Below are 26267 nucleotides of genomic sequence, written 5' to 3'. Positions count from 1 at the left end.
TTCAAGTGACCTGAGATGCCTTTCTCGGGAAGAGAAGGGAGGGGGGAAAAAAGAAGCGAGGGGCTGCATCGGAGTCAGCGGGCTGAGAGCCTGCAGAGAGCGCTTGGATGCACCTATTAAACATGCAGTCGTGATGGATAAAAGCCACAGGCTTTATATATATATAATTTTTTTTTTTTTTAAATTACAGCTTTGGCAATTACTTCACATCCGATAAGCGGCAGCTCAGAGCATAGGCCCTCAGCTACAGGGCAAGCAGTCGTGAGTGACCTTGCGAGACCACGGCCCTCCGTGCCCGCAGCCCAGGCTTCCTCATGGCGTGACCTCCAGGGAAGGGAAGTCCGGAGGGAAAAGGATGTGAGTTCTGCAGTGCTCCAGGCATCTAAAATTAAGCTTACCAAGCTAGCCGGGTGGGAGGGAAAATGTGTTTTATATTAGCCTCATATATAGATATATCTGAATTTATGGAGAGGCTTGCAAATGGCCATAAAGTACTTCAAAAGCTGTGTGTATGTATATTTAGAAAATAACACCTCACCCATCAGTGTTATGCAGCCATCTCTGGCATGGGATGTAACAGCTGTTTAACATAGAATAGCAACACTACAATATCAAGAAAAGGGAGTGAGGACTGCTACGTAGAGTTAAAATAATTTTGCAAGTTTGGGGAGACAGACAGTCATTATCCAAGCTAAAGTGCAGTCTACAGAAAGTTTTCACAGTTGCAGACTACTTAGAGACTCAGTTTTACATTTCTTGTTGGAAATGGTTTCTCCAGCATCCTCATGGTCTTAATTTTGTCTGGATCTTAAATTATCATGGATTTGAAGAGAAAATCCCCAGTTACTAGAGCTCTAATACAAAGCCCTTTGAGGGTTTCTGTTCAAATACTGGCCTAAACTTCTCTTGCTTTGACTGTGAATCATAGCCTGAGGTGAAACAGCTGCAGGGAATAATAGCAAACAGAAAGGAGAAGAATTAGATGGTGTAAAGCAGCCTTTTCCATTTTTAAATGTAATGTTTATGTTTGGAGCTGGAGAATACTTGAGAAGGGAACCCAGTTCCCCTCTCTCAAACAACTTTCAAGTTTCTTTCAAAACAAAGGCAGTGTTTTCCACTTATGGGATTCATTTGTTTAAAATCAGTTAGCAGTGACACCTTCTGTTGCTTTTGGGAAAATAGTTTTGCCAGGTATTGAATTTTGGCTTTTTCTAATTTTTTTTACTATCCTACATTATTTAAGACCAACATTTATAAAAATATCAAATAATAGCAAAAGTTTATGATACAGACACAAGTATAAATTGCTCACTCCACTGGGACAGAGATTTGTAAGGTTCAGTGTAGGTCTCAGTTAAGAATGATACTCCTTATGCAGTATCAAGACTACCAACAGTGCACAGCCATCACTTTTTGATTAAATATTGTATTGCAGTGGTCCCTAAATGAAAGGGTAAATTAAATATATTACTCATTCATTAAAACCCTTACTTTTTCCACCTCTGCAGATGCTCTTTGGTGTACTTGTCTGTAGTTTTGCTCCTATTTTACCTCAGTGCAATCTAATGTATACCAAATCTCTCTTTTGTAGAGACAACAGCAAATATACAAACACAACTGTGGAAATTATTGTTCAGTGGAATCAGGATGACACAATTGTATTATCAAATACAATATCTTGAAGTATCTTGGAGAGAACTGTAGACTCACAATATGTTTTTCGTAGCTCAATGGAAAATTTCCATTTATATTTGAAGAAGTTTATTCTTTGGATAAGACAGCTTCAGTTAACTGCAACATCTGTTTCATTGGCCCTTTGCTGCAATTAAGTCTCAAGGACCTTTAAGTTTCTTATTACAAGGAACTTCGAACGTGTTCAGTTCCTTCATGTATATAGTACTTCTATATTTTGCTAACTTTAGCAGATTTCTCCTGTTGCTTGATTACTATGCTGTGTCTCATATGCAGTTGAATGTACTGAGTGAACACAGTATAAAAACCAAACCCTTTTAGCAGTACGAACACAGTCAGTACGATTAGATCAGTTTAATTTAGGTGTGATGTATCTCTCCTTGATGACTCCAGCTGTTTAGCACTACTGCTCACCTCATGTTCTAAAGCCCCAGTGATTTTAGAATTGTCACTTGTTACAAGGGAGAGATTGAAATTAATTCTTTAATTAAAAAATCACAACCCATGATTCTTGAAAAGAGCTGTTAGAGAAATGATGATAAGAAAAATAGAATTATTTGCAGAAAGATATTTCTCAGTGATCCAAAGCAGCTCTGAAGGACTGCGCTTAAACAAAAAAATCAGAATGGCTAGTATCTGAGGGAAATGGTATCCTAACAGACATGATCAAATTCCTATTGAATCTGAGGTAAGATTTGCATTGACTATAGCAGAAGTCATGTTGTTTTCAAGTAGGCCAAAAGATGATCTGTGTTCTCGGTATCTTACAATCTGATTACAAGAGAAGAACAACCAGAACAAAGAAACAATGAGACAAAACTGAGCTGCATTGGTAAACTGGAGTGATATAATCCTTGCCTTATTAGTATCAATTCTTTTAATAGGCACTGTGACAGGTGAGGGATTTAAAAGGGTCCTTAAAATAGCACGTTTAGGCTGTGGTTCCATGTGCATTTCTGCAGTAGTAGTAATGTTGGTTTAAGCCTCAGCTACCTCAGCTAATTGTTCTCTTTCCTGTCCCACCCATTCTGTTGTGTTCATGCAGCTGTTTGTGCAGATGTGAGGCAGAAGATCAAGCTGAAAAACAATTATTCTTTCCCCTCGATTATTTTTCAGCCAAATCAGTTCTCCAGTCTGGTTTATCAGAGGGCTGCACAAAAACCTGTGTTGGCCTATCGGAGTGGCTATACAAAATTGAGAATTAATAGCCTTGGGCAGCTTAAACAATACTGGTGAAAAATGAGAAGATGCAGCCTAAAGTGACATTGCACGTATTTATGGGGAAACTGTCAGAAATCACAGAAGCGTTTGAATTTTAAGTAATAGGTGAAGAAAGCCAGTTGAGGAAAGATATGAAAGATAATGGGCGGATAATGGGCCTTGGAAGTGAAGGGAAATAGTTTATGCTTGAGACTGTAGAAAAGTCAGAGCTAGGGAATGAAAGAAAGGGAAATAGAAAGCCCTCTTTTCAAAATATGTAATTTTCCAATTTCTCAGAACTAAAGGAAACATTATACCACAGTTAATTCTGTAAAAACCAAACTCCAAAAATTGAGCCATGTAAACAGCTAGCATCCCTATGAAGTTGTTAGTTATTATTCTAGTTAGTTATTATTCTAGAGAAGAGCCTGTACTTACATCTCCCAAAATTCAAAGGTGAAATTCTATCTTTGTATCTTCCCATCATGATGATCTTTTTTGGATGGGCCTGCCATAAAGCTGAAAGATTTACTTCCTGAGAATTCCTTTGGTCTGAGGAGTTTCCACCCGTTGTGGAGACAGGCTAGACAACTCTCCCCTTGCCCTGCAGCCTACAAGGCATTATGGGTGTAGCTGGGAAGAAAGTGGGTTTGCCTGTATTACTTTCTCACATTATTCCCAAACTGGTCTATCACGCTCTTGAGGCTCATGTGAGTTTTCCTCAGTATATTATGCTCAGACAGAATAGTTACTGTTCTTCAGTACACTCCCTGTTTCAGCTGTCCCCAGGAGAAATTAGATGCAGCTCTGAATCTAGGCCAGAAAATGTGCACAAAATCCAATAAAGTTAATGAAAGTTAACTTGCACATGTCTGAGAACAGTAATTGTTCCTACCAGTTAGAGGCCATATCCTGCTATTGTTCCATATATCAAGCCCCTATTGAAGTCTCTTCTAAAAAATCTTGTACAAAAAGTCATCTCAGGATGTCATACCAGCCAGCAGACAAAAGGTCCTCACATGTTGTGTTACTGGAATCCTGGCCCTGTTTCGTATTTTGAGCTATGTTATAATTTCACCATACTGTGAATCCAGTCTGTGTTATTTTAAAATTAACATTGTTTTACAGACATTTTTCACTCATGCAAATTTAGGGTTTGGTCCTGTTAAACCATCTGTGTATGGACCTTGCACTGCAAAACTGGGCATCGGTTTGTTAAAAAAAACAACAAAATACCCAAAACAAAGAAAAAAGCCCCCACCAAATGAACCCCTCAAAACAAACAAACAAAAAAACCCCAACAAAACCACCATTTATTCTGAAATGCTAGTTGTCAAACTAAATATCTAGGATTGGACAGTTTTCTAACTAGAGATAAAAACATTAAATGTGTCAATGGAGTCAGAAAAGTTATTTAATTAAAAACCTAAGGATCAAAGCACTTGCAGTAAATGAAAGGTGAGACTAGTAGTAGCTTTGTAATGGAATTCTTTTCACTTAATTCTGTGAGCTGGAATGTTCCTCAAATATTATGCTAATGCAATATCCTATCCTTTTTGAATGTATTTTTCCATTGTACAGTGATAAAAGAAGATGTAGCTTACATAGCTATATTCTCAGTATAAATTCACCATGGTTTCATTGAGGTCAGTGGAGCTACAGTGATTTATGCTAGCTGATACATTAATAATAAGCCTTAGGACATATTTTTTTGACATGGCTGTTTGTAGTTGGTCTCCTTCACAAAATGTTTTCCACTAGTGTAGAGCAACCATATGTATTAATTGTGTTTCTCATTTCTGAAGAGTCTAAAGTGCTAGCTTTAAGAGTTTTAAGTTAATAAATTTAGAACAATATATAGGTGTCTCTTTATCCAGTGCAGTCATACAGCCAGCCCTAATGAAACCCAGCAACAATCTAATAGGACACAACAATTGAGGTATATTAGGAAAAAATGTAATCATTAATTTTCAAATGAATGAGTAAATTAGGAGGACAGAATGCAATTGCTGAGAATTAAAATCTGATTAGGACACCGTGATTACATGCCTGTTTGTTTCTAAGAATTGCACTAGATCTTTAACTGTCCCAAGTGGTCAGCACTTGATTTTATATCTCAGCTGAAAACACCAGAATGAAACTTTCATGTAAATTTAGTTAATGCAAGGAGCATAAATTTCAGAAAAGAAGGGAAAGTTAGCAATGCTAATTGATTGTTAACAATGTTAATTGATTAGGATGACAGAAATGCTCCTATGTAAGGAGGCTAACGTGCATAAATTTTGATCTTCCTTTTGATGCAAGACTGTGTTGAGCTTCCTTTTTCAGATGTTACTTAATTTTCTTGTGACATTATTTAATTTCTTCTGGCTGCTGCTTTTGCTATCTTTTTGCACATGTTATCTAGCTTTTGGTGTGAAGGAATTCCACCTTCATTCCCCTAATGGCCAGTTCTTAGCTTAGGTTCATGCTCCCTTGCTCTGGTATTTTACTCTGCTCAGATAGCACTGAAGCTGTCATCTCTCTATTCCTTTTTGAGAAAAGGGATATACCGTTCTTTTCTCCAAAGACTGAAGAACTTTTTTCTTTAATCTTTGTGAGCAGCAAAAAATCAGTGAATCCTTCTGCTTGCCCTTTACCATTCTCACTTCTGTAAAAGAACCTGTTAATCTTAAAATGGCCAAGAATCGCTTCCACAGTTCCAGGTGGGAACATCTAATCACTTTATATTGGATGTTTTTAGTCATGCCTTATGAAATAATTTGGCTATTGCTTTAGAAGAGTGTTCATTAGCTGCAGTAGACTATTGCAGCTTATAAAAATATGCATGTCAGTCATAAGTATTTCTCCTTCTTAAGTATTGTAGCATATTATTATTTATTGAATATATTTTTTTATTTTTTCCCCAGAAGTATTAGCATTCTTTATACTCAATGCCTAAATTACTTAACCTTAAATCTTCCAGTGCTTCTGATCTGTACATGTCACCCCAAATGTCAGGTCGATCCTCCTTCCTGTGACTCGTTTTGTAAAATCCCCATTTATGTCACTTTGGTGCACTTATCCTTCTCTTTTTCTGCACAAAGAAAAAACTGACAAATGCCAGTGTTTTGCCATAAAGGTGCTTGTGCTCCAGTGCTACCAACCTATAACTGCTAAAAGCACTAAATACATTGTCTTAAAAGAGCCTAGAGATATAAATAGAATGTTAATTAATAGCAGATGTTACCCTTTGTGGCAAAATGCCAGCAGGGCTCCAGCAAAACCTTTCTCATTCCAGTTGTTACTATCATCATTGGCAACTGTGAGTGCAGCCCTAATAAGGCTGATCCTCATGGCACTTTGGAGTCATGTCTCATCCTCACCCCTATTTGCTTTCACATATTCAGTCCTGCAGATTCATCTTTTTTTTTTCTTCTTTTGAATGTGGCAGAAAAAACCAAACAGCTTATGAGGACCACATCCATAACCCTTTCTTGTATCCTTAAGGCTTTAGAGGAGACTAGCAAACCCCAAATCCCAAGTCCTGCAAGCTTCTGTATAAAATTGAATCTTGGGGAATTGGTAGCATTCGGTACCTCACTTATTCATAGTTACCCATTCATAGTTTTATTGCTTCCTTTGTGCAGAATTCATGTTCTCCAGCATAATATTTTCTAAGGTACTTTCTATTGCAAAAGTCAATTCTCCTTTCAGACATGTATAAATCAAATTACCCCAATTAAGTCAATAGAATATCACCATTACAGAATGATGAGTTCAAAATCAGGCCTTTTAGACCTGTAGGTTCCCTTGTAAATGGAATGATTTGTCTGTCCCTAGGTCTCCTGAGCTATGCTCTGCTTTCAAGGAAAGTGGTATTTGTAAAGATACATGTCCATGCACACACAAATTCCATTAAACAAAAATGTACGTCTTCTTCTTATCTCCCACATTTGTATTCTCACTCTAGGGAAGGGCCTTCAGGCTGCCTGCTGGTGGTGATAATTTTTGTCACAGTTATTTAATGTATAAAATAAATGTTTCATTTTGAGTAAAAAGCAGCTGATAAACATGCAAGCTTCAACAAAGTTTCACCCAATTCTTGGCACAGTAGTGTTAGCCCTTCTGTGCACTCTTCCTTTCGTTCACTATTTATGATATTCCTATTTTCACATTCTGTATGTAACTCAGTCCCTCCTATCTGACTTTACGGCAATTAAAGACAGACCTTTTGTTTTTAACATGGTCATTACTTAAACAAAGTCGAAAGTATTTTAAAAGAGTAAATAGTATTTCTTCAACTACAAAAGAAGTCATAGCATTCAGAAAGCACTGTTGCTTATTATGTTTTTCTGATAACTGTTATCAAACATGAAGTTACAATCTTTAACGTGTAGAAATACCTGTGATCATCAAGACTCGCATGTGAGCTTTGGTTTGCATGCTTGTTTTTCTCAATAGTTTCTTCATGGTTAATATTGTAATAACTTGTTGACTGCCAGAGATTGCACAGGGTAATGTATTTTGATTTAAACACTGTAAATTTTATTTGAGGAACTGACCATTTCCATGCAGAAAAAACCTGAGATAACCCTTAACACTAAAACCATATCCTTCTGTTACTTCAACTGAAAAAAAGAACTCCATTGCTTGCGTATTTCAGAGTAAAACCATGAATATATTAATCTAGTGATTCCAATTACAAATGGGATTATGGATTTGTTACCATCTCCCTTGAAAATGCATCTTTATAATAATTCATTCATTTTGGTTAGCATTTCTAAAGGGCATTCCAAGATTGGAAGAGTCACTGTGACATACTTGAGGACAAGCCTAGTACGGCACGTCAGATCTAAGAACTGTTGCTGAAATATTTCATGGGGCAAGTCCTTACAGCTAACATTCGTTTTAGATTAGGGATTTAGAAGAAATTTGAAAATAATTTCATAAAAACTCCCATGTATTTAACTCTGAAAAAACCCCCACCAAATCAAAGTCTGAATTCTCTGTTTTTCTCTTGCTTCGTTTGTGTTTGTTTTCACAGATCAAAGTCCCACTGTCCAGTGTCATCACATTCAAATCCTGCAGTGACCTGTAAGTATCTCACCTCTAAATTTTCTATTGCAGTAGAACAGATGCATAAAAACTGTTGTCATCACCTCATGAATACTGAAAATGTGTCTTTCCTCGAACTGTCATTAGGCATTGTACAGTGGGGTACAGTTTGTCTGGTTATATTAAATGTATGTGGTTCAAGCCTGTATGCTTATAGTATAACACATCTACATTTTTGGATACTAGCTCATGATAATCTCATTCATTGCATTTTAAATGGAAGACTCACAGCTTATCAAATATACTTCTAACTGTTTCTAAAGGTACCCTTACTTTAAATCTAGTTCTTTACCTGGTTAAATCAGAACCAAAGTTATAAAATAAAAATATTACATTTGCCCTCTGATGAACAATTACCAAGCGTTACATATTCAGAGTAAAAAATGGATAGCGTTTTATTTTATGAGTCCACTAACTAATAGGGAATTAGAATAAAACTCCTGTGGGAACACATTTGACATTCACATGAATAACAGATGAGTTCATTATGATCCCCTGCTTATAAAAAGAATGGCAAATGAATTCATAATTATTAAGCATTTAAAAATAACACATTCCCCCAAAAGATACAATTTTGCATTAAATACTCGGCTGTAGTTCAGCTGCAGGGCTTTAAAGAATGTGAAATGAAATGGTAGCACAGCGTATAGCTGAAACTGAATGGCAGACTGATGATTTGGTCATTTGCCACATTCTTTAACTGCTGGGTAGCCAAAGTGATGAAGATTATTCATACTCTGTTTAATGCGTTTGGATTCATTCTGAAATTTTTAGATTAATCTTGCTTCCAAAGCAGAGAATACACATTAGATATATGGTACGTGAAAGGATTATGCTGGGTATATGTATAAAGAGGAGGATTACAGCACATATGGCTACTGACATGTACTCATGTTATAAGTGCCTGTGGGCATCTCATTTGAAATATATATTAGAGTTGAATTTTGTAGGGCTTTTTTGTTGATGGATATGTGGTTGTATATATGACAAATACCATTCAGGACTGTTGTTTTGCTAGAGGTGACATTCTCAAATACTTGCCAAGCTGTCACATTAGCATACTGCGCACAGCCTGGCAGGAGACCCTGGCAGGAGACAGCTCTTCTATAAATCGTAACCTCTGCCCTGTGGTGACACTAAGAGCACAAGGGTCCCAAAGGTTGCTGTGTCTGCCAGGCAGAGAGGGAAGTAAGAGATGCCAAGAACAAAGTTCAGAGAACAACACAGAGGACGTGCAGAGGAGGAGAATGGGGATAAGGAAAGTTCTGTTCTTTAAAATACCTGCACCAATACCATAAACAGAAAAGGGATCAGAAGTAGATCAAATTAAGGTTGTTCTAAGTGCTGTGAGCACCTAAAAAGATGCAGAATTCTTATCTCCCCAAATCCTACATTTGATCTTGATAGCCTTTATGGAGGTGGAGTGAAGAAGATTGGGATTTTCTGTATGAATTCCAACCCCGTGCATCGCCCTCCTTGGTTATCCAAGGAATAGGGAAATAATGCCATATGTGACTTCTGTATTCCTCTTCGCAGTACAGAAGTAAGGAGACGTGTGAAAGACCTTGTGTGCATATAGATTTTAAAGTCACATTGCTACCATGTTTTCCCAAATTCCCTTTTCCTTAGCAGCAACCCAGGCTGTAACACAGCTGCGTTGCCATCAACTGTGTTGTCATGCTGATATCAGGAGGAGATGCAGCCATGTGTGGTCATACTTGTATTTCACTCAGAGGTTTGAAGCTGCAGCCCATCATGAGGTGGACTCCATGACTGACCTAGGCTATGTGCTTGAGAAAAAGGGCTATAAAAAGCAAAAAACGCAGAATAGGCAGAAAGTAGAGAGGGAAGGGTCTCAGGATTGTGGGGGGTGAGGGCCATGCTGTACAGTCATGAAAAGGATCATGAAGACTAGAAATACATTAACCAAAACAGAATTCTGTAACATAATAGTACACTTTTCTAGTCCTACTTATTGCAGTTGCCACTACTAAAGAAAAATAAATCAAAATATCAGAAATGCCATTTGTGCTATTCAAAGTTTGTTGAATTATTTGAGAAACTGTTAAATGAAGCTAAAATTATTTCTTTCTGCTTTGGAACAAGAATCACTAGATGAGCTTTAGAAGCTGCATAGCTGCTAGTGGAAGAATATGATTTATACACTGCTGAATTACATTGCTTTTAATTTTAAAAGTCTGTTGGCACTATCTTGTTTAACTTCTGATTTGATCTGGGTGGGTATAATTTGGAGCTAGGGCTAGGCTGGTTCTTCAGAGTGAGGTGAAAAATGCCTAAACCTAAATCCAATAGATAAAAACTAATTGTGTATCAGGGAAACTAATTGTGCATCAGGGAAACTAACTCCTTCCTGAGTCCTGTGGATGGCTGGCTGAAGTATGTGGTTTGATTACAATTATTGCCTTAAAGCAGAGTTTCAGTTCTTATGGGCCCCATGAGGACAATGCAGGAAACCTGTTCTATCTGCAATGTACAAAGTGAGTGATATGAACCATGTATTCATACATTCACAGATTCCAAGACCAAGGAGGTAATAATAGCCATTCGTACTAAGTATCCTAGACACTCCTTTTTTCCCCTGAAAGATAAATTGAAAGTTTGGAGGTTTGTTTGGGTTTGGGTTTTTTTGCAAAGCTGATACATTATGAATGCATTTCATATGAAAATTTTACAGTATCTATGTTAAAACATTTAACATCTGATGGAAAGAGAGTTACTTGTTTATACAGCATTTAATATTACAGTGTGTTTAGGATTGTCAGTATTTGAGGTCATTGTTATTATTAACAAGTGCACAAGAAGAAAAATGCTGTGATAACTCTCCAGCTGATGATAATGGAAAATGTATGTACTTTTTACTTATGAAAATCTGGTGGAATTATCTTAGTATAAAAACTTAGAAGTTAGGACATCAAAAGACAGTCTGCTTTAAATATGTTGGGTATGTCACTGAAGTCAATGTCACGTCATCTCTCGTCATCAGTGTCCCAACCATATGCTCCCTCAGCAAGGCCACTGCTGGTCATCGTCCAACATCAGTGTGCAAAAAATTACCATGAGAAACATTAGCAGGTAGTTTTCTGTTCATTATCAACACGTTACATTGCAAGTAAGTTATTCCAATGTTTGCTTTTAATTTGCTAGTAAACCAGGGTGGCCTGTTGGCATCACCTCTCTGTGGAAAAAGGGAATCCACTCCACGAAGCTTGTAGAAATCTGTAAACTAGTTACTTTTGATAAAATCAGGCAACTGTGGTCAGTAGGATTTCTTTTGGTAAATTAGGAAGGGAAAAGTGGTAAAAAGGAATTAATACTTGGAATGGGTGAGTCCTGACTAAGAATCAGAGGAGCAGCCATCTCTGAGGAGGAAGGGCAAAATTCATATAAGATTTACTTTATTTTTTAAAGGAAACAGATACATTTGTGAGAAGATTTGAATAATTTCTATTAGGGTTAAAGTCTTGGCTTCAGAATGTGCTTACAATAAAACAAGTCTCAATCTGAATCACCTCAATTTGTGATACGTTGCCTTGCAGCAGATAGCAAAACATGTTTGTTCTAAATCTTATGAAACAATAATTACAGTAAGTAAAGGCAATTGGCAGTGATTGATATACTAATAATACACTGCATTTCAAACATTTGTTTAAAGTGACCTTAGCCTGTTATTTTACTGCTAGAGAACAAACCTCTCTCAAATTGTGTTTGTCTACCACTGAAATGCTCCAATAGTATACACTACCCAAATTAAGACTAATTGCTAATAATTTATTCACCAGAAGGTTTGCTATTATCAGCTTTATTTATGTAAAAAGGAGATTAAAAAATAGTTCTTTCTTGCAAACTGCTATGGAAATTTCATCTGCTCTTATTAGATGTCATTATCTCATAGGAATGATATGAGATTCCTCTCATAACAGGGAAAAAGATAACCAAATAATAGAGGGTTCAAAAAATTTTTGGATTTTAGTTGTCAGAACACTATTCGTATGTGTTAAATCTGTACTATGTGTTATAATCTTTCTGTTCTACTTCCAAGTCACGTTGCCATAAAAATTCATGCCAAGAAAGGAATAAAGCTTATGACCGTAATATGTGTATACCACGTATTTAGCAGAAAGCCATGTACAGAAGATTTTTTTCTTTTTAAAAATTTTGTATTTTTGCATTACCCCATCTTATGTCCCAGTGCTTTTTGCTGCTCTGATTCAAAATGCCAAGAACTCAGAGATAGGTTCATTAGGAAAACATATATATCCACTGCATCCCTCCATTTGTATTAAATAATGTAAAATCACAGCTTAGCTCTTGTGAAGATGTGCTGTCTGAAATTTCAAAGAGATTAAAGTATGTGAATTGCTCTAAGAATGATTCCTTTTAGCTACCATTGTGATAATTATCTTTTTCTTTATAACATATCTCACAGATTCTTAATTATATTTGTTTCAAAGGATGGGGAGGTCTCTTAAAATAAGTAGTATTTTTACTTAGAATATTTAGAAGAAAAAAGATAAAAAGCTCTTCATAAAAATTAAAGCTACTTGATGGCGTCTGGATGAAACTCATTGCTCTTCCAGAGCATTGTCCCTTCTCATAGCCAACAGACAAGATGAGGAAAATCCAATTAGTTCCTTACCCTCTGTAATTTAGGAACTATATTCACTAGATGATTAAAATTCAGCTATATACATCATAACATTTATTAACATACAAATGCATTTAAATGTCTTATTTATGAGCTTGCACATCACTGCTGGTTCACCAGTGGTACAGGAAAATGTAGTTTTATGTTAGTTTGTAATGAATTTGTTCTTACTTGCAAACACTGGAAATGTGGTGCAATGTTTGTATTTTGAACACTGAAAGAGAATTTAAAAATCCAAGTAATTTATTTATTTTAGTAGATTGCTTGGAAACATTTGCTCTATTTTTTTTATTGTAGCAGCTTTTTACTGATTTTCCTTCTCTACTCATGAAAATTAAATGCAGGGGTTTAATGTTTTAAATCATGCTCTTTCAGGCAGCTGAATACATGCCTCTACATGTTAAAAACTCAGTAAATACACTGCCTTTTTTAAAAGAACAAAAATCTTGAGGAAATAGCCATTCCTCTTCTAGAGGTAATTTCACAGTTGTGGGGTTTTGGTTTTATTTTCCTGTCGTTATTCTGCAGAGATAATTGGTTAGGGTTTTATCCAAGGATTTTTTAAATAAATGGAAAAATCGTGGGCTTTGGATTAAGGTGTCAGGGGTGGAAGAATATATTCTTCCCTGTGTCAGAGCCAGCCCAAAAAGGAGGGAGAAAGATCCCGGGTGCCCATGGTTGAACTATCCTGATCTCAGCACGGATTAGAGGTGTTCAGTGGCAGTATGTGAGTGAACAACAGGGCATGGGATTCTGCCATAACCATCCCATTTTTCCGTCATCATTATGCCGGGACAAGTGTGACGTGGTAGAGGCAGAAGCCAAACACAACAGTCTCCTTCCTCTACAGAAATTCTCCGCTGGCAATCCGCAAGTGAAATCTGGCTTGTCCTGCCGGAGCCGTGCAAACTGGATAGGTCTGGTGCCTACCTGAGCAGGGAGCCAGCTCCTGGGTGGTTGGCCTGGGAAACCCTTCCCTGCCTGAAGGGCTGCAGAAGGGCACCAGCTCCGCCTGCTGTTAAGTTTTCTTTATTTTCAAACACTGTCAGAGCCTGGTACAAAACAGTGCTGCATGCCTGTGCCTATGCAGACTTTGCTGCATAGCTTCTAGTTGACTGGAGAGATAAAAATAATCCCTGACATAAATCAACTTCATTCTGCCTCAGGACATAATTTAAATACCTTCTCCTGGGTGTCCTTCCATCTCTATAAAAGCAGCAAGTTCACTTTCTAGCCTTCACACACTAATTGTAGAAAATGTTTAATGAGAGAGTCTGCCACGGTGAGGGTAGAGCTACTGCTGCACAGGGATACAAGCAATATCAACTAGGGACACAGTGGCAGGAAACAGAAAGGTATTTTAGAATGGCAGTTGAATATTTCCTTTCCCAAGATTGTAGGGCCAAAATATTGCTTGAATTTATGAATAGAGCTGGACAAAAAATTTCGTATGATTTTTAAATTCCTAGAATAATAGAGGCTGGAAAGGACGGGGACCATTTTTGAGAGTAGGTTGAACCAGACGAATAGTTTCAATTGAAATAATAGGAAAAACATGAAAACACGTTCTCAGTTTTCAAAGGAAATATTTTAACATGCTTAAAATGAACTTCTTCATCTTTTGAAAATGAAATAACATTTTTAACTTCAAAATTAGTCTAAATAAAAAAAAAGTAAAATATGTTTTTTTTTAAATGGCATGAAACATTTTATTTTTAATTAAATGTACTATTTTAGATATACCCCAAATTAAAATTATTAGGGTTTTTATTTTGTAAAAGAAAAAATACTCTCTGTGAGCTCTTTGTGAGCTGAGGTTTCTGCTTGCTTCTTTCTGACTTCTGGGTTTGGTTTTTGAACTGGAGAAGGCTTCACTTGCTCAGCTCTATTTATGAAATCTTCATGAGACACTGTCCTGGTAATTCTCAGGTGACTTGTGAAAAGGCATTTGCTCACACCTCCGTTAGTGTGTAAGGATAATATTTCCTCCCTTGTGCTATACGAGTGTTGGACCTCGGGCCTTGCTGCATACTTTGCCTGTGCTGTGCTCCTGTTCTTTGGGACTAAAATGCAGCATGCAAGGATTTGTGATTTCAGCAGGCTACAGATGAAAAGAAGGATCTCTTAGTTCTGATGTGATTGTGGGATACCTACCTAACATATCATTTGCTTAATACACACTGAGTAAAACAGACCTTGTTCCTTGTTCTCTTGTCAGCCACTAGTTCATTTCAAATAAATATGACATTTAAAATTTTTATGTAAAGTTACAGAGCAGGAGATGAGAACTCCAGGTGCCCAGTCAGACTCCCTCTTTTTCTCAGGCTGATCTGGGCAATTCAAAGGCTAAATCTTCCTATCTGTGGTTCTTCTCTCATTATTTGTATGACGCTTTGTGGCTGACTTGGAAGGATCCTTAAGGATTTCAGAAGGTGTTATTGTTGTCACTACAGCACTGTGGACCTTTGGAAGCTCAGAAAGCTGATAGAGTTTCCAAGAAAGGCTTAGCAGACCTTTCCTAAGGGAAATAAAGTAGATAATGAAATCAAGTGCTACATGTCTATATTCAGAATGCCACTTGAGCAGTATGTGACTACAAATTTGTTTATAGGATTCCCATCTTTCATATGGTTGTTGTTTGGGTGTTGGGGTTTTTTAATTATTTGGTTGTGGGGTTTTTTTTTGGTTTTGTTTTTGTTTTTTTTTAAACGTATTTTAAAGCAAAGTTAATAGGGTTGGTCTAGTAGCTAAAATTTTCATCAAGAGGGTGACACAGTGAAAAACTATTACTAAGAGCTAGCCTCTGTAATCAAAACAGCTAATAAGAGTTTGCAATCTGAAGAGACAAAAATGAGCAAAAAGAGAGAGGAAGGTAGCGCTGTCAGTGCAGTTTTACAGATGGAGAAGGGGCCAAGGCTTGATTCAGTAAAGTATGGAGGCAGAACCTGATTTTTAGCATTTCCAAATGTGTACATTTCAACATATTCTGTTTGATACTGGCAATGCTTTATGCCTACGCATTTCTAATTTTAACTGTTCTGATTTTTTTTTTTTACTATCAAAGAGAGAGGGGCTTTTATAGTTTCTCTTCAAAATGATTTCTTAAATACAGCAGAGCATCTCCATTCTGAACACAAAGATTTTCATTTTTTGCATAGGTATGTGGGTTTTTTTGCCCCCAAATGTTACCATAATTGTTCAACTGCACACATCCAGCAGAGAGAGAAGCAGGGAGGGACAGATATACATACATTGACTGGATGTGCTGACTTTTCAATACAAAATAACAGGGTTGTTGTATTGCATCAAAGTAAGAGTCTTAGCCTGGAAGGGATATTTCATTGACATTAAGCTGAAAACATAGGCACAGTGTAATGGATCTTAAAATGGACTGGACTGTTTCTGCATGCCTGTGTTGTTCAGTATTCGTATGAAAATCCCTATGTCCAGCATAAGCAGAGTAATGGGGTGAGACCTTTTCTTGCTACTATAACCTTTAAGACACGTTCTAGCAGTCAGGCAGGAAATCAGAAAAATGGTACATTGAAGCTGTTTGTCTTTGTCCAATGCTATGGTAGCAGTTTGAATTCAATGACATCGAGTATGGAGAGGTTTAGTCCTCACATATGCCTTGACACACTCTAGTGGCAGAAACTTGCAGTGCCATTTAGGCGATGGAGCCCAGTTGATTTCTTTTCTCTTTGATGCAAAGCAATTTTTACAGTGGATGAAAATGTAGGAGATTGTTATTGAAAGTAACCTGGCAGTTCAGAAAATACTGTTCAGGTCCTGTGCTTTTATAAAAGTTGTATTGCTTTTTATCTTTTAATATATAAAATACTGATTCAGGTATCTCACTTGTTCAACATTTGTAGAGAGTTTTGAGCAGCATACCCTGACCTGACTGAGTCATTGACGTATGGCCACAATATTTATGCAATATATCAAAGTCAATAAACAGCGCCTATCCACAAGTTCTAGGCACTTATCCTTTAATGGTAATGGATGCAGATCTCAGGCAACCTCATCTTTTAACCAACATCATTAAATAGTAAATCAATAACCACATAAAAAAATTATTTATAGCTAAGCTCTAAAACCAGTGATTTTGCTTATTGAACTAATATAAATGATTCACAGGTTTTTTTTCTGAGAAGACATAGTGGACCACTTGGCTGCTTCAGTCTCTCTTCATTTTTCCCTTCATAGACTTACGCTGTAGCAAAATCCCTCAGATAATACAGTAAAGTATCTAAATATATACTTTATAATCACAGCAATTATAAAGATAGCCCAACCTATGGTGACATGTTTTCTCCAGGATCAAGAACTTTCTGTTACAATACTTTTGGTTTGGCTGTGAGCTACTACTGATCCTCTGGCCCCATTGCTGTTACAGTTTGGGTTGCAGTAGGGTGGAGTATCTTTTGTGTTTTACTGCAATTCACACACTAACATGACTAAAGTATTTTGCACAGCGTAACTCAAAATTTCCCTTCCTCAGGAAATTTTGCTCTTTTGAAACTCATTTGGTTGCATCACAATGAAAACAAAATCCTGTTTCCTGCAAAACAAAAAAGTAGAAACATTTCACTCTGATTTAACGTTTGAATTTGTTATTGTTGCTTACACAACCCAAACAGTATCTAAGGCTCTGCTTGTTCTTTCTTCCTCATTATTCTTGATTTCAGGGATGCCTCCTATTCTTTCCTCAGCTTAACATGAGCGCAGGTTTCCTCTGCAGTAAACCTGTCGTCTAGTCAGGATGATGGTGGGGGGCTCTATGTACCCAGTAGTAAATGGGAAATTACCATTATCTTTCATTGACTTTTTGCTGAGGATTTGTACCTTTTTCCATCTGACTTTCAGAGCTATTGCTATCTAATTGTACATTAGACTTTATTTTGCTCAGCCATTAAGCAACTTTCGAGTCTTGCTTTCTGGTTATCTGGATATAAGAGAGCCACATAGATATTTTAGACTGGTTCTTGCTGCCCTGCCTCTGAGGCTTTTTAATTTTATTTTTTAAGAACTTTTCTCTTTATATGGGTAAGTTACTCCAATAACAGTAAATCTAAATGTTCTGTCTAAATGCAGATACTTACATGAAAATATGCCTTTCCCCCAACTCCCTGGAGGTGCTTGCTTTGGCTTTAAGAACCAGTAGTTTTTAGGCTGGTGGAACTCAATCCTAAATATTGGAAAGATGCTGACCCAAAATTAGAACCGGGGTGAACAAGTAAATCTCCCATTGAAGTCAACGGGAATAGTGCCAGTTTACACAGGGAATGAATTAGACCTTGGGTTTTTTGCATCCTCGTTTGAACTATCATCCTAAAATAGCATTGTCAGACTAGATATATCATAAATTTGCAGTTATGTCATAATAATTATGTCACTATTAGTGATTATATCAGCTTTAGAGTTTTTATTCCCTGTCCTGTTGCCAAGTTCCATGAGGACACAAGCTGTGATTTAGATTGGAGCTCTGAATTCTTTTTTCTTGTGGACTGGACAAGGCAATTCCAACACCACACATCTGTTATGCATTCATACATATCTACATGCAGCCATATTTGGGTAGTACATTCTTTTTTCTCCCTGTTCTGGAGTGATATAATTAGAAATGCAACCACATTTACCATTCTCTGGGAGTGGTTCTATCTGGAGATCTGTGCTCCTGCTTAGCATAGCTGAGAAGGCCTAACTTCAGGGTACAACTCACTGCTCAGTTAGTTAAGGCAACATTGTTCAACATATGTCTCATGTATCCCAGGATTATAAATGTTCTTTTACGTTACTGTCTGTTCATTTTTGATCTAGACCCTAATCCAAGCAAAGAGTAAATCGAATCATAAGAAAAAATTAGAAAAGGATGGATGGGTGAGCATCCAAAGAATACCACCTTGAAAGATTCAATCGCTTGTGTCAAATGAGGCATCAGTAGTTAGCCTAGTGTCTGGACTTTGTAAAGCCGCAGCATGGAGATTATCTCCTGGCATTCACTGATGCAATTATCAGTGTTGAACTATTCAGCTTTTGATAATTAATGTGCTTGCTTTGTCCGTCTTTGCATTTTAAACTTATGTCAGATGACTCTATAATTTATTTTTGCATCTTCTTTAGGCTGCCATTATAAATAAATGAAAATTTGAGTATTGCATGTCAATGTCTTAAAAGTCCCCTCAGGGGCTTCCTTGATGGGAGGGGGGTCTTTCTGTCTTTAAAACAGAAAGGGCCAGACATGGAGCAGAGAAGCTATAATCTAGAGAAGGATAGAAAATTTGAATAGTTTCAATGGACAACGGGAAAAAAATTAACTAAGAATGTAACTAACCCAATTACGTTTGGGAATGTCATCTCAGCTACACTGAGGATTTATGTCCTCTGGGGCAGTCAATTGAATATGACTGTCCTGTACTCAGAGACAGGATTCCAAAATAATATCGCTCTTTTCCCTGCCAGTTTAATAATGGAGATTTATTGACAGATTCTTCCACCTGGTGTGCCCACACCATACTTTGCAGTGCAGATTTTAGTAACCCCATTATCTGTTATTTCTTTGCAAGGTGAGAAATTAACAGTGAAGAGCTTTCTTAAAAACTTCACCAAATAAAGGTATTTTGGTCTGTGAAACTACAACCTTTGTTATGTGGCTACGGTTCCATTCTTTTATTCCTAGGAGGCTTAATTTGGAAGTTTTAAATAGTTTTTCTGTCTGTTTAAACAGTTTGGTTGCCTTAATGAAAAAAGCAAGTTTATGTTAAAATTCAGGAAATACATTGTAAAAGTGCACAGGGATTATAAGGGAAGCCAGTGTATTGCAATCTAAAAATTCTGTGAAGTGGCTCATTTATTTGCCCCATGACTCTGTAAAGTCACTAGATAGACAAATGCATTATGCAGATAGAGAACTGGAGACAGAGGTTATGTGATGCCCAAGGCCATTCAGTGAGTCAAAGCTGAGCCAGGGTGAAGTTCCCATTTTAGTGTGTCTATTAATAACACCAGCACAGACAAACTACAAGAAAGAACTAAATTTGGGGGCTGTGTGGTGTCAGCATGGTCTGCAAGGCTGAAATATCATTTGTTTCCATCTAACTAATTATTAGATATAAACACGACTAGATCAATATCTTATCTGAAGGCCTTCTCATACTTAGTGGTAATAATCTCTTTCCTCTTTCCCAGCTGAGGCCTTTTGTTTTCCCTTTGCAAACAGAAAAATGATCCATTTCAAGCCTTTTATACCTTCAGCTTTTGAGGACTGATAGCTGAATACTGTGTCTGGCATCAGGAAAGACATAGTCACAGCATAAATGAGAGACAGTGTTAACGAGAGCCGAATTTTGCCTGCATTCATTGTCCTTGTTAAAAGGAGTATTTACATTTAGTAGACTATTGCTGCGTTGATGTATTATATTCTTTGAGTGTGTATACTTTATCTAGCTTAGATAAAGTTAGTGACTTTATTTACTAACAGAAGGTGGCAGAGGAAATGATATTGCATAATGAATTTGGAGTTAGGATCTGCTGTATGTCATTAGTATCTGTCAGTGGCTTGGCTTAGTGACTTGGGCTTGGATTTTCAAGAATGAGCACCATTTTTAGATGCCTTTGCTAATTGTTCTCCTTCTTATGATTGCTGGCCTGATCATTATGTGTAGTAAAACCAAAGTCAATCAAGAATCAGGAAGATTAGAGAAATATTCACTAGAGCTGACTAAAGAAAGTTTGGCAGATTTGATGGGGAAGGTTAAGGAGTCTGTTGCAGCTGTGATTAACTGGAGCCAATGTTCAGACAGCCAAAAGATCGTATCAGGGATTATTTCTGTTTGTCTTGCAGACTACAGTGCATTATCACTGAAATTCATGAAACATTAATGACAATGGTTTGTTTTCCCAAGTAGTTTTAAGGAAAGTTATTAAGCGATGCAACTTTTGCTGATGTGACGCTCACTGCCTTATGATCTCAAGATAATTTAAATACTTGAATATTATGGAATTTGCAGTGGCTGATGCCATTAGAGATGGAATTTCAGTCATAAATTTTGCAAAAAATTAATTTGAAAAGAACAGCCATCCATTTCTAAAGGTTAACTGCAACAGAAATGCTGATTGCTATTGAAGGCTACCTAGAGCCTTCTCTTTATTGATGCCACAGCCTGTGAAAAGACCTCCAAAGTATAGAAGTCAAACATACTGTAATCTATATGGCAGTTGTAGAACCTACATGGAAACTGAGTTATGATACTCTGACATGTTTTTGACAAAAATTTTAGCCTTGGTGCTTGAGGTCTGTTGCTTTGGTGTCAAACAGACAAATCAGTTCAGATCTATACTATAGTCCCTGTCTCTCATCCATGTGGCATTCAATTTAATTTTCTTTTGCGGAAAAAGGAAGTAAGGGTCTCACGCTCTCTGTCTTCCCCTCCCTCCACAGTGAGGGCAGCCTGTTGGACTATGAGGTCAACTTGGCGTTTGAGCAAAAGAGGAAAAATCTTAACGTGAAAATAACTTTTTGGTACTTGTTTTCACTTTAAATACATTCAAGATACCCTAATCTGTGCAGCCTCATAACAGATTTCCTGGATTCTTCAGAATATCAACAAGAACCAAGTTTGCTCCATTCATTCTTTTTTAACTCAAAGTGCTATTTTCATTTGTGTGTCTTAAAAGAGGCTGATGTTATCACATCAATGTTATCTTAGTCTTTGTGCAGAGATCCAAGTGATGTCAAAAGGAGCAACATATGCTAAAGTAAATTATAGCACCTATCCATCCATGCATTACATCCAGGAACTGATTGTTATCTCACTTATATTAAAATGTATCACAGTAACCTAGAAAACAGTCCTGGAGCAGTTATAGTGTTGCAGCAACTTGCAAAAAGATACAGTGCTTCTGGTAATTGACGATGCTCCATTATAAAAAAAAGATTCTTGCTCCCATCTCACTGTTTCAGTGTATTCTCCCAATTCTAGTTGCTATGCTTGATTTATATCTATTTGTTTTTGGGCCAACATTGTAATACATCTTAAATAATTAATTTCCCTGATGATATCTTTACCAATAACACTCACGTTCCTGGCTCATTGTTATGATACATATTGATCTTTCTGTATTGTGAGTGACAAGAACAATATAATATTCCAAAGAGAGACTCACCCATACTTAAAGGATGCCATCAGTGCTATACTGTCTCTAGTGTCATTATCTTTAGTGGCATATTGTAAAATGGATTTGTCTTTTTCTCAGCTGTATCACATTGGGAAGTGTTGGGTGGAAGGAGCTGCACTTTACCTGTCTACCTGTCTCTTCTGACACTCCTCTCAGGATGTCCTGTTACATCTCCATTCCTGTGTCACTCCCACCCTCCTGTCCAGGCCCTGTAGCCCCTCTCTCATCCTTCCCAGGTAGCCCTTACTGTCTCCCTGTGCTTCTCTGTTATCAGAGACAGAGGCAGAGGTTGAGGTGAGAGCCAGAAGCAGGCCGAGGCCTAACCCTGCTCTGGAATGATGTCGGAAGAAATGGAGATGGGAGGATCAGAGCATCTTCATGCTTTTGCTGCCACCTGGGAGAAGGCTGAGGACTTCTGGTGCTAACAGGGGTCAGCAGCTAGAGAAGACAAAGCTGAGCTACTCGGACTAGCCAAGCCTCCTCACACACATCTGCAGCTTGCCGCTATAGGCTGCTCCCTCGTTTGCTTAATTCTGCCTCCAATGAGCCGTGTATTTCTACTACATTTCCTCTCATTTCTGTTACTCTGTTCTCTAAACTGATGCTACCTCCCAACACGTTGCCAGCAAAGTTTGTCAGTTTTTTGTTGCAGAGCCCAGCTCTATGAGACTATTAAAATTCAGACCCAGGCCTTGAAGAATTCTTGTACTATTCACTTTTTGTTGATGATTCCTCTTTCAACACAGTCCCTCAACTGGACTTAATAGAATTAATCTGGTGCAAAGTGACAGCCAGGAAAAATAAAACTGCCTTCAATTTTAATGAAGGGCTCAGCCATCTGATCAGGTTGTTGCAGTGTAGTAAGTTACTGCATGTCAATGGAGCCATTGAGACTATAGGTGCTTCTAGTCTAACTATTTACAGAGTAGTGCAAGACCAATTAAACCTCTTTTTAAATTAATTTTAAGCTAAAATTGAAGAAAGTAAACTTAAATAAACAAAAACTCAAGTGAAGAGAATATAACTGGCCAATTACCATGGCTGTGCTCACACACAATAACTTACTGTAACTTTAGTGTGCGTCTGAGGATGTCGTTAAAATTGGAGGGACCCACTTCTGTGATTGTTCAAGTGAAGGAATAACTGTGTTTTTGACTCATGTTCTGACTCTAGAACAACTTCTACTGTAAGTCAGCCTGGGTTCCACTTCAGCCATTGCCTTTATTGATACCCATTAGCCCTTCGTATATACTTGTCTCTAGGCAAGGACCATCAAGTATGAGTTATGGAGTGCCTGGCATCATAGCTGCTACTGAATTATAAATTGGTACATTTATAGAGTCAGTCAATCTTTAGTATCGGCGGGGGGGGGCTGATTTAATGTATATGCACACACACACTAAAAAGTATATTAACATAGCATGAGTATATCGTCAGTTGAGAAGGTCTGGAGAGTTGCTAATCCCCATGAGACCGTATTCCTTCTCTAATGCAGATGGGGTTTTCAACTTCCAGAGAGCTCCTGTATGCAACAGTTTGTTTTAAAAATAAAAACCTAACATATCCTGGATGGCATCTGCTTTCTTGTTATTCTGATTATTTCCTTTCTGCACATACTGTGAAATAATATACATTGTCTTTCAAATTATAATATTTATCAATGACACAATTTAGTATGACATTTTCTAAAACGAGTCCAAACAAGCATCACTTGAATGGTTTTCTGTACAAGTGTATCACTGTATTGAGTTTTATCTCCCTGAATCCCCAAAGCGCTGAATTCTGCAGAAACCTGTCCTGTCGATAGAACTTCCTTCAATCAACTTCTGTTTGTGCTGATGGTAACTTTTTTTTGAGAGGGGGAAATATGGGATCTAGATTTATATGCATGCCTTGTAACTTGTCTAATGACGTGCCAGTTCCTCTGTTAACAGTAAACAATCTAATGCTTTTCTAACTTTTAGCAAAACACATCCAGCTATAATAATTCCTTTCTTGCCGTGGTCTCTGGGAAATGTGTCGAGTCTTAAGATTTCCAGCAAGCTGAGTGCTAACATTTGGGATTGAGTATAAAATGGAGCTAAGGACTAAAGGACTGATTCATATTTCTCATTAAGCTAATTTAGTATCAGTGACTTCAGTGAAACTGAGGCAGAAATTAACCAGTGGGAGGAGAGAGCCAGGCTCAGAGATCAGTCTTATGTTCAGAAGTGACGTAGACGGTACCATAGAAATTGTCTCAAAATTGATGAGAGGCTTTCAGAAGCAAAAATACTTCTTTCAGAGCCTGATCCTCAATCTATTGATACCAGTTTCAGTTTTCACTTTTTGCTTCTAGTGTTCTGAGTTGTAAGTCATTATATTCTGGATGGCTCTTTTAAAAAAATTCATTACGTATCAACATCAGAACTTTCCCCATATTGAAAATTAAGCCTTAAAGACTTTCAGTTCACTCACGTGCACATACAGCATTTTCTCTATCCCTCCAATTGGTTTTATAAATCACTGAAGAAACATTTGCAAGCTAGAAAATGAACAAAAAATTCTCCCATACTGAAGAGGTGAAAGGTGAGGTTTGAATAAGTTCCTAAAATATTGTTTCAAAGGCTCCTCTAACTTTTGTTTCTGATACGGAGTATAATATCTAAGCATTTTGATAGGAAGTATTTTGGGGCTACAATTGTACAGTATGCTTTTGTCTGTTCCAGCAGCAGACACAGGTAGCTTTTGATTGCTTATTCTATTTGAGGGCCTCCCTACCTCTAGTGCACAGTTGGGCTTTCTAAAACTTCTCCTAATAGGACAACAAACACTGAGTTGCAGTCAAATATTTGGATGATGTACATTAAGTCCTCCGGGGAATTCTCTGTTTGCAATCATCATATTACTGAACATGAAAGGATAAAGCATAAAGCAATTCCAGTTTTTCTAAAAAGCCTGAAGTACAGGAAGAAGAATCCCTTTTCCAGTCTCTGCCACCAGAGATTCCCAGAATTTGGTTTGTATATTCATTAGACATGAACTGTGTTCATCTTCGTGCAGTAGTATGTATAAGTAAAATGTCCCTGAGGATGGTAAACTATTTTTACAAGTATTTCAATAAAATAGTATGTCCTATAAAATTGGAATCTGCATCATTCTTGCAGAGCTTACTTGGTGCATTTCTGTGAGCATATATAAAAAGAACTGCATGATGAAACCTATTCTTTTTTAGTACAGCTCAGTCTGCTGCATTGGTTTTATGCTGTATATGTCTTTGTAGTGTTAGTGTACTGCTATGTGGCAGCTTAAAGGTATTATAGCAGAGCTGGTACACAAGACAAGAAAGCTACGTAAATAACTGTAAATCAGCAGTAGCAGGTCTTTTTTATAATGTTTCCATCTACCATACATAAAACCATTCCCTGGTTTGAATAATTTGCTGAGCTAAATAATAAGACTAACAATATACCTAAAATAGGGATCAGGCAATAGAAATATACACAGTTTCAATCAGGATTACAAATTACAGATCTCCAAAAGATGCTAAAAGGTAAGGAAAAAAACCCAACCCCTGTAACTGATCAAAATTAGTGTCAGTCATTGATTTCTAGAACACACAAAGAGACGGTGAGTATAAATGTGTTACTTACAAGTGCTGAGGATTTTAGGGAATGAAAATGGAGACCAGGAGCTGGAGACTGCCTGCCATGCCAGCAGTGTTGATTTGGAAGCGATGGACACAAATAAACGTTCAGCAAAGCCTAAAAAGCTGCAATGCAAGGCTAGCCAAAAGTGTCCATGTCCTTACCGTGCTGTGGCTGGCAGGCAATCCGTGTCTGGGAGCCTTCAGTCCCTCTAATCAGGCTCCAGGGATTTTGTTTGCAAGAGAGATTGTCCTTTAAGTGATCAGTGCAGGAAAACAGAGAAATAAAGAGAAATGAGCAAATTGTACAAGGCAAATAGCTGCAGGTCTTTAGCATGCTCCCTGCGTTTTCCTGAGCTGCATCTGCAGTAGAGAAAATATCCCAAAAATAGCTCAGGCTGCCAATGACTTGCTGAAACCTGAGAAAGAATTGCTGAATTTAAAGATCTGGGTTGCTGTGGGTGTATGATTAAAGTGAGAAATCGCTGGCAGGAAGAACCTAGGATGAAACCACATGCTTAAGGAGTAACTTGTGAGTTCACTGGTATCAGAACATGAGCTGACCTCTGATTCCCTCTCCTCCACCTAATGCCAGTTAACCCTTAACAGTTCGGCATGGAAGAAAGTTCTGCAATAGCAGATGGAAGAGGAAATATGACCAAAAAAAGTTCTTTACAACTGTAATATCTGTGATGTAGTGACAATATTTTATAGCAGTGCCCTATTTCCTAAACTTCAAAGCAGTCAGGCAAGCTAATGTTTTGCAGAAGTCTTGAAAACTGCGCAGTTCTAACTTCTGGAAAGCTC

At 37.4% G+C, this 26267-nt stretch overlaps 1 protein-coding gene and 1 long non-coding RNA gene across 23 annotated transcripts in view; one reads left to right on the top strand and one right to left on the bottom strand.

Annotated features, from left to right (window-relative positions):
• The window catches only part of AMMECR1 (AMMECR nuclear protein 1), a 109610-nt gene extending 83813 nt beyond the window's left edge, over nucleotides 1-25797 (bottom strand). For 4 of the 22 annotated variants that reach the window (XR_012589046.1, XR_012589045.1, XR_012589043.1 and 1 more), the window contains exon 1: nucleotides 11-425. Coding sequence is in view for 4 of the 22 variants with exons in the window: in XM_074600966.1 (XP_074457067.1) it covers nucleotides 11-124 (114 nt within the window). In the remaining 18 variants the exon portion in view is untranslated. Of the gene's footprint in view, nucleotides 1-10; nucleotides 438-25625 lie in introns of those variants that run through there. The other 18 variants (XR_012589053.1, XR_012589057.1, XR_012589058.1 and 15 more) reach the window with 10 other exon arrangements.
• LOC141748610 (uncharacterized) lies at nucleotides 232-22248 on the top strand. The gene is made up of 3 exons (XR_012589061.1): nucleotides 232-357; nucleotides 7919-7968; nucleotides 22110-22248. It is a non-coding gene; the product is annotated as an uncharacterized LOC141748610 (long non-coding RNA).
• Nucleotides 25798-26267: the final 470 nt, after the last annotated feature.

Source organism: Larus michahellis, chromosome 9, assembly GCF_964199755.1.
Source record: "Larus michahellis chromosome 9, bLarMic1.1, whole genome shotgun sequence".
Classification (NCBI taxonomy): Eukaryota; Metazoa; Chordata; class Aves; order Charadriiformes; family Laridae; genus Larus; species Larus michahellis.
This window is presented reverse-complemented; position numbering and strand designations above follow the sequence as displayed.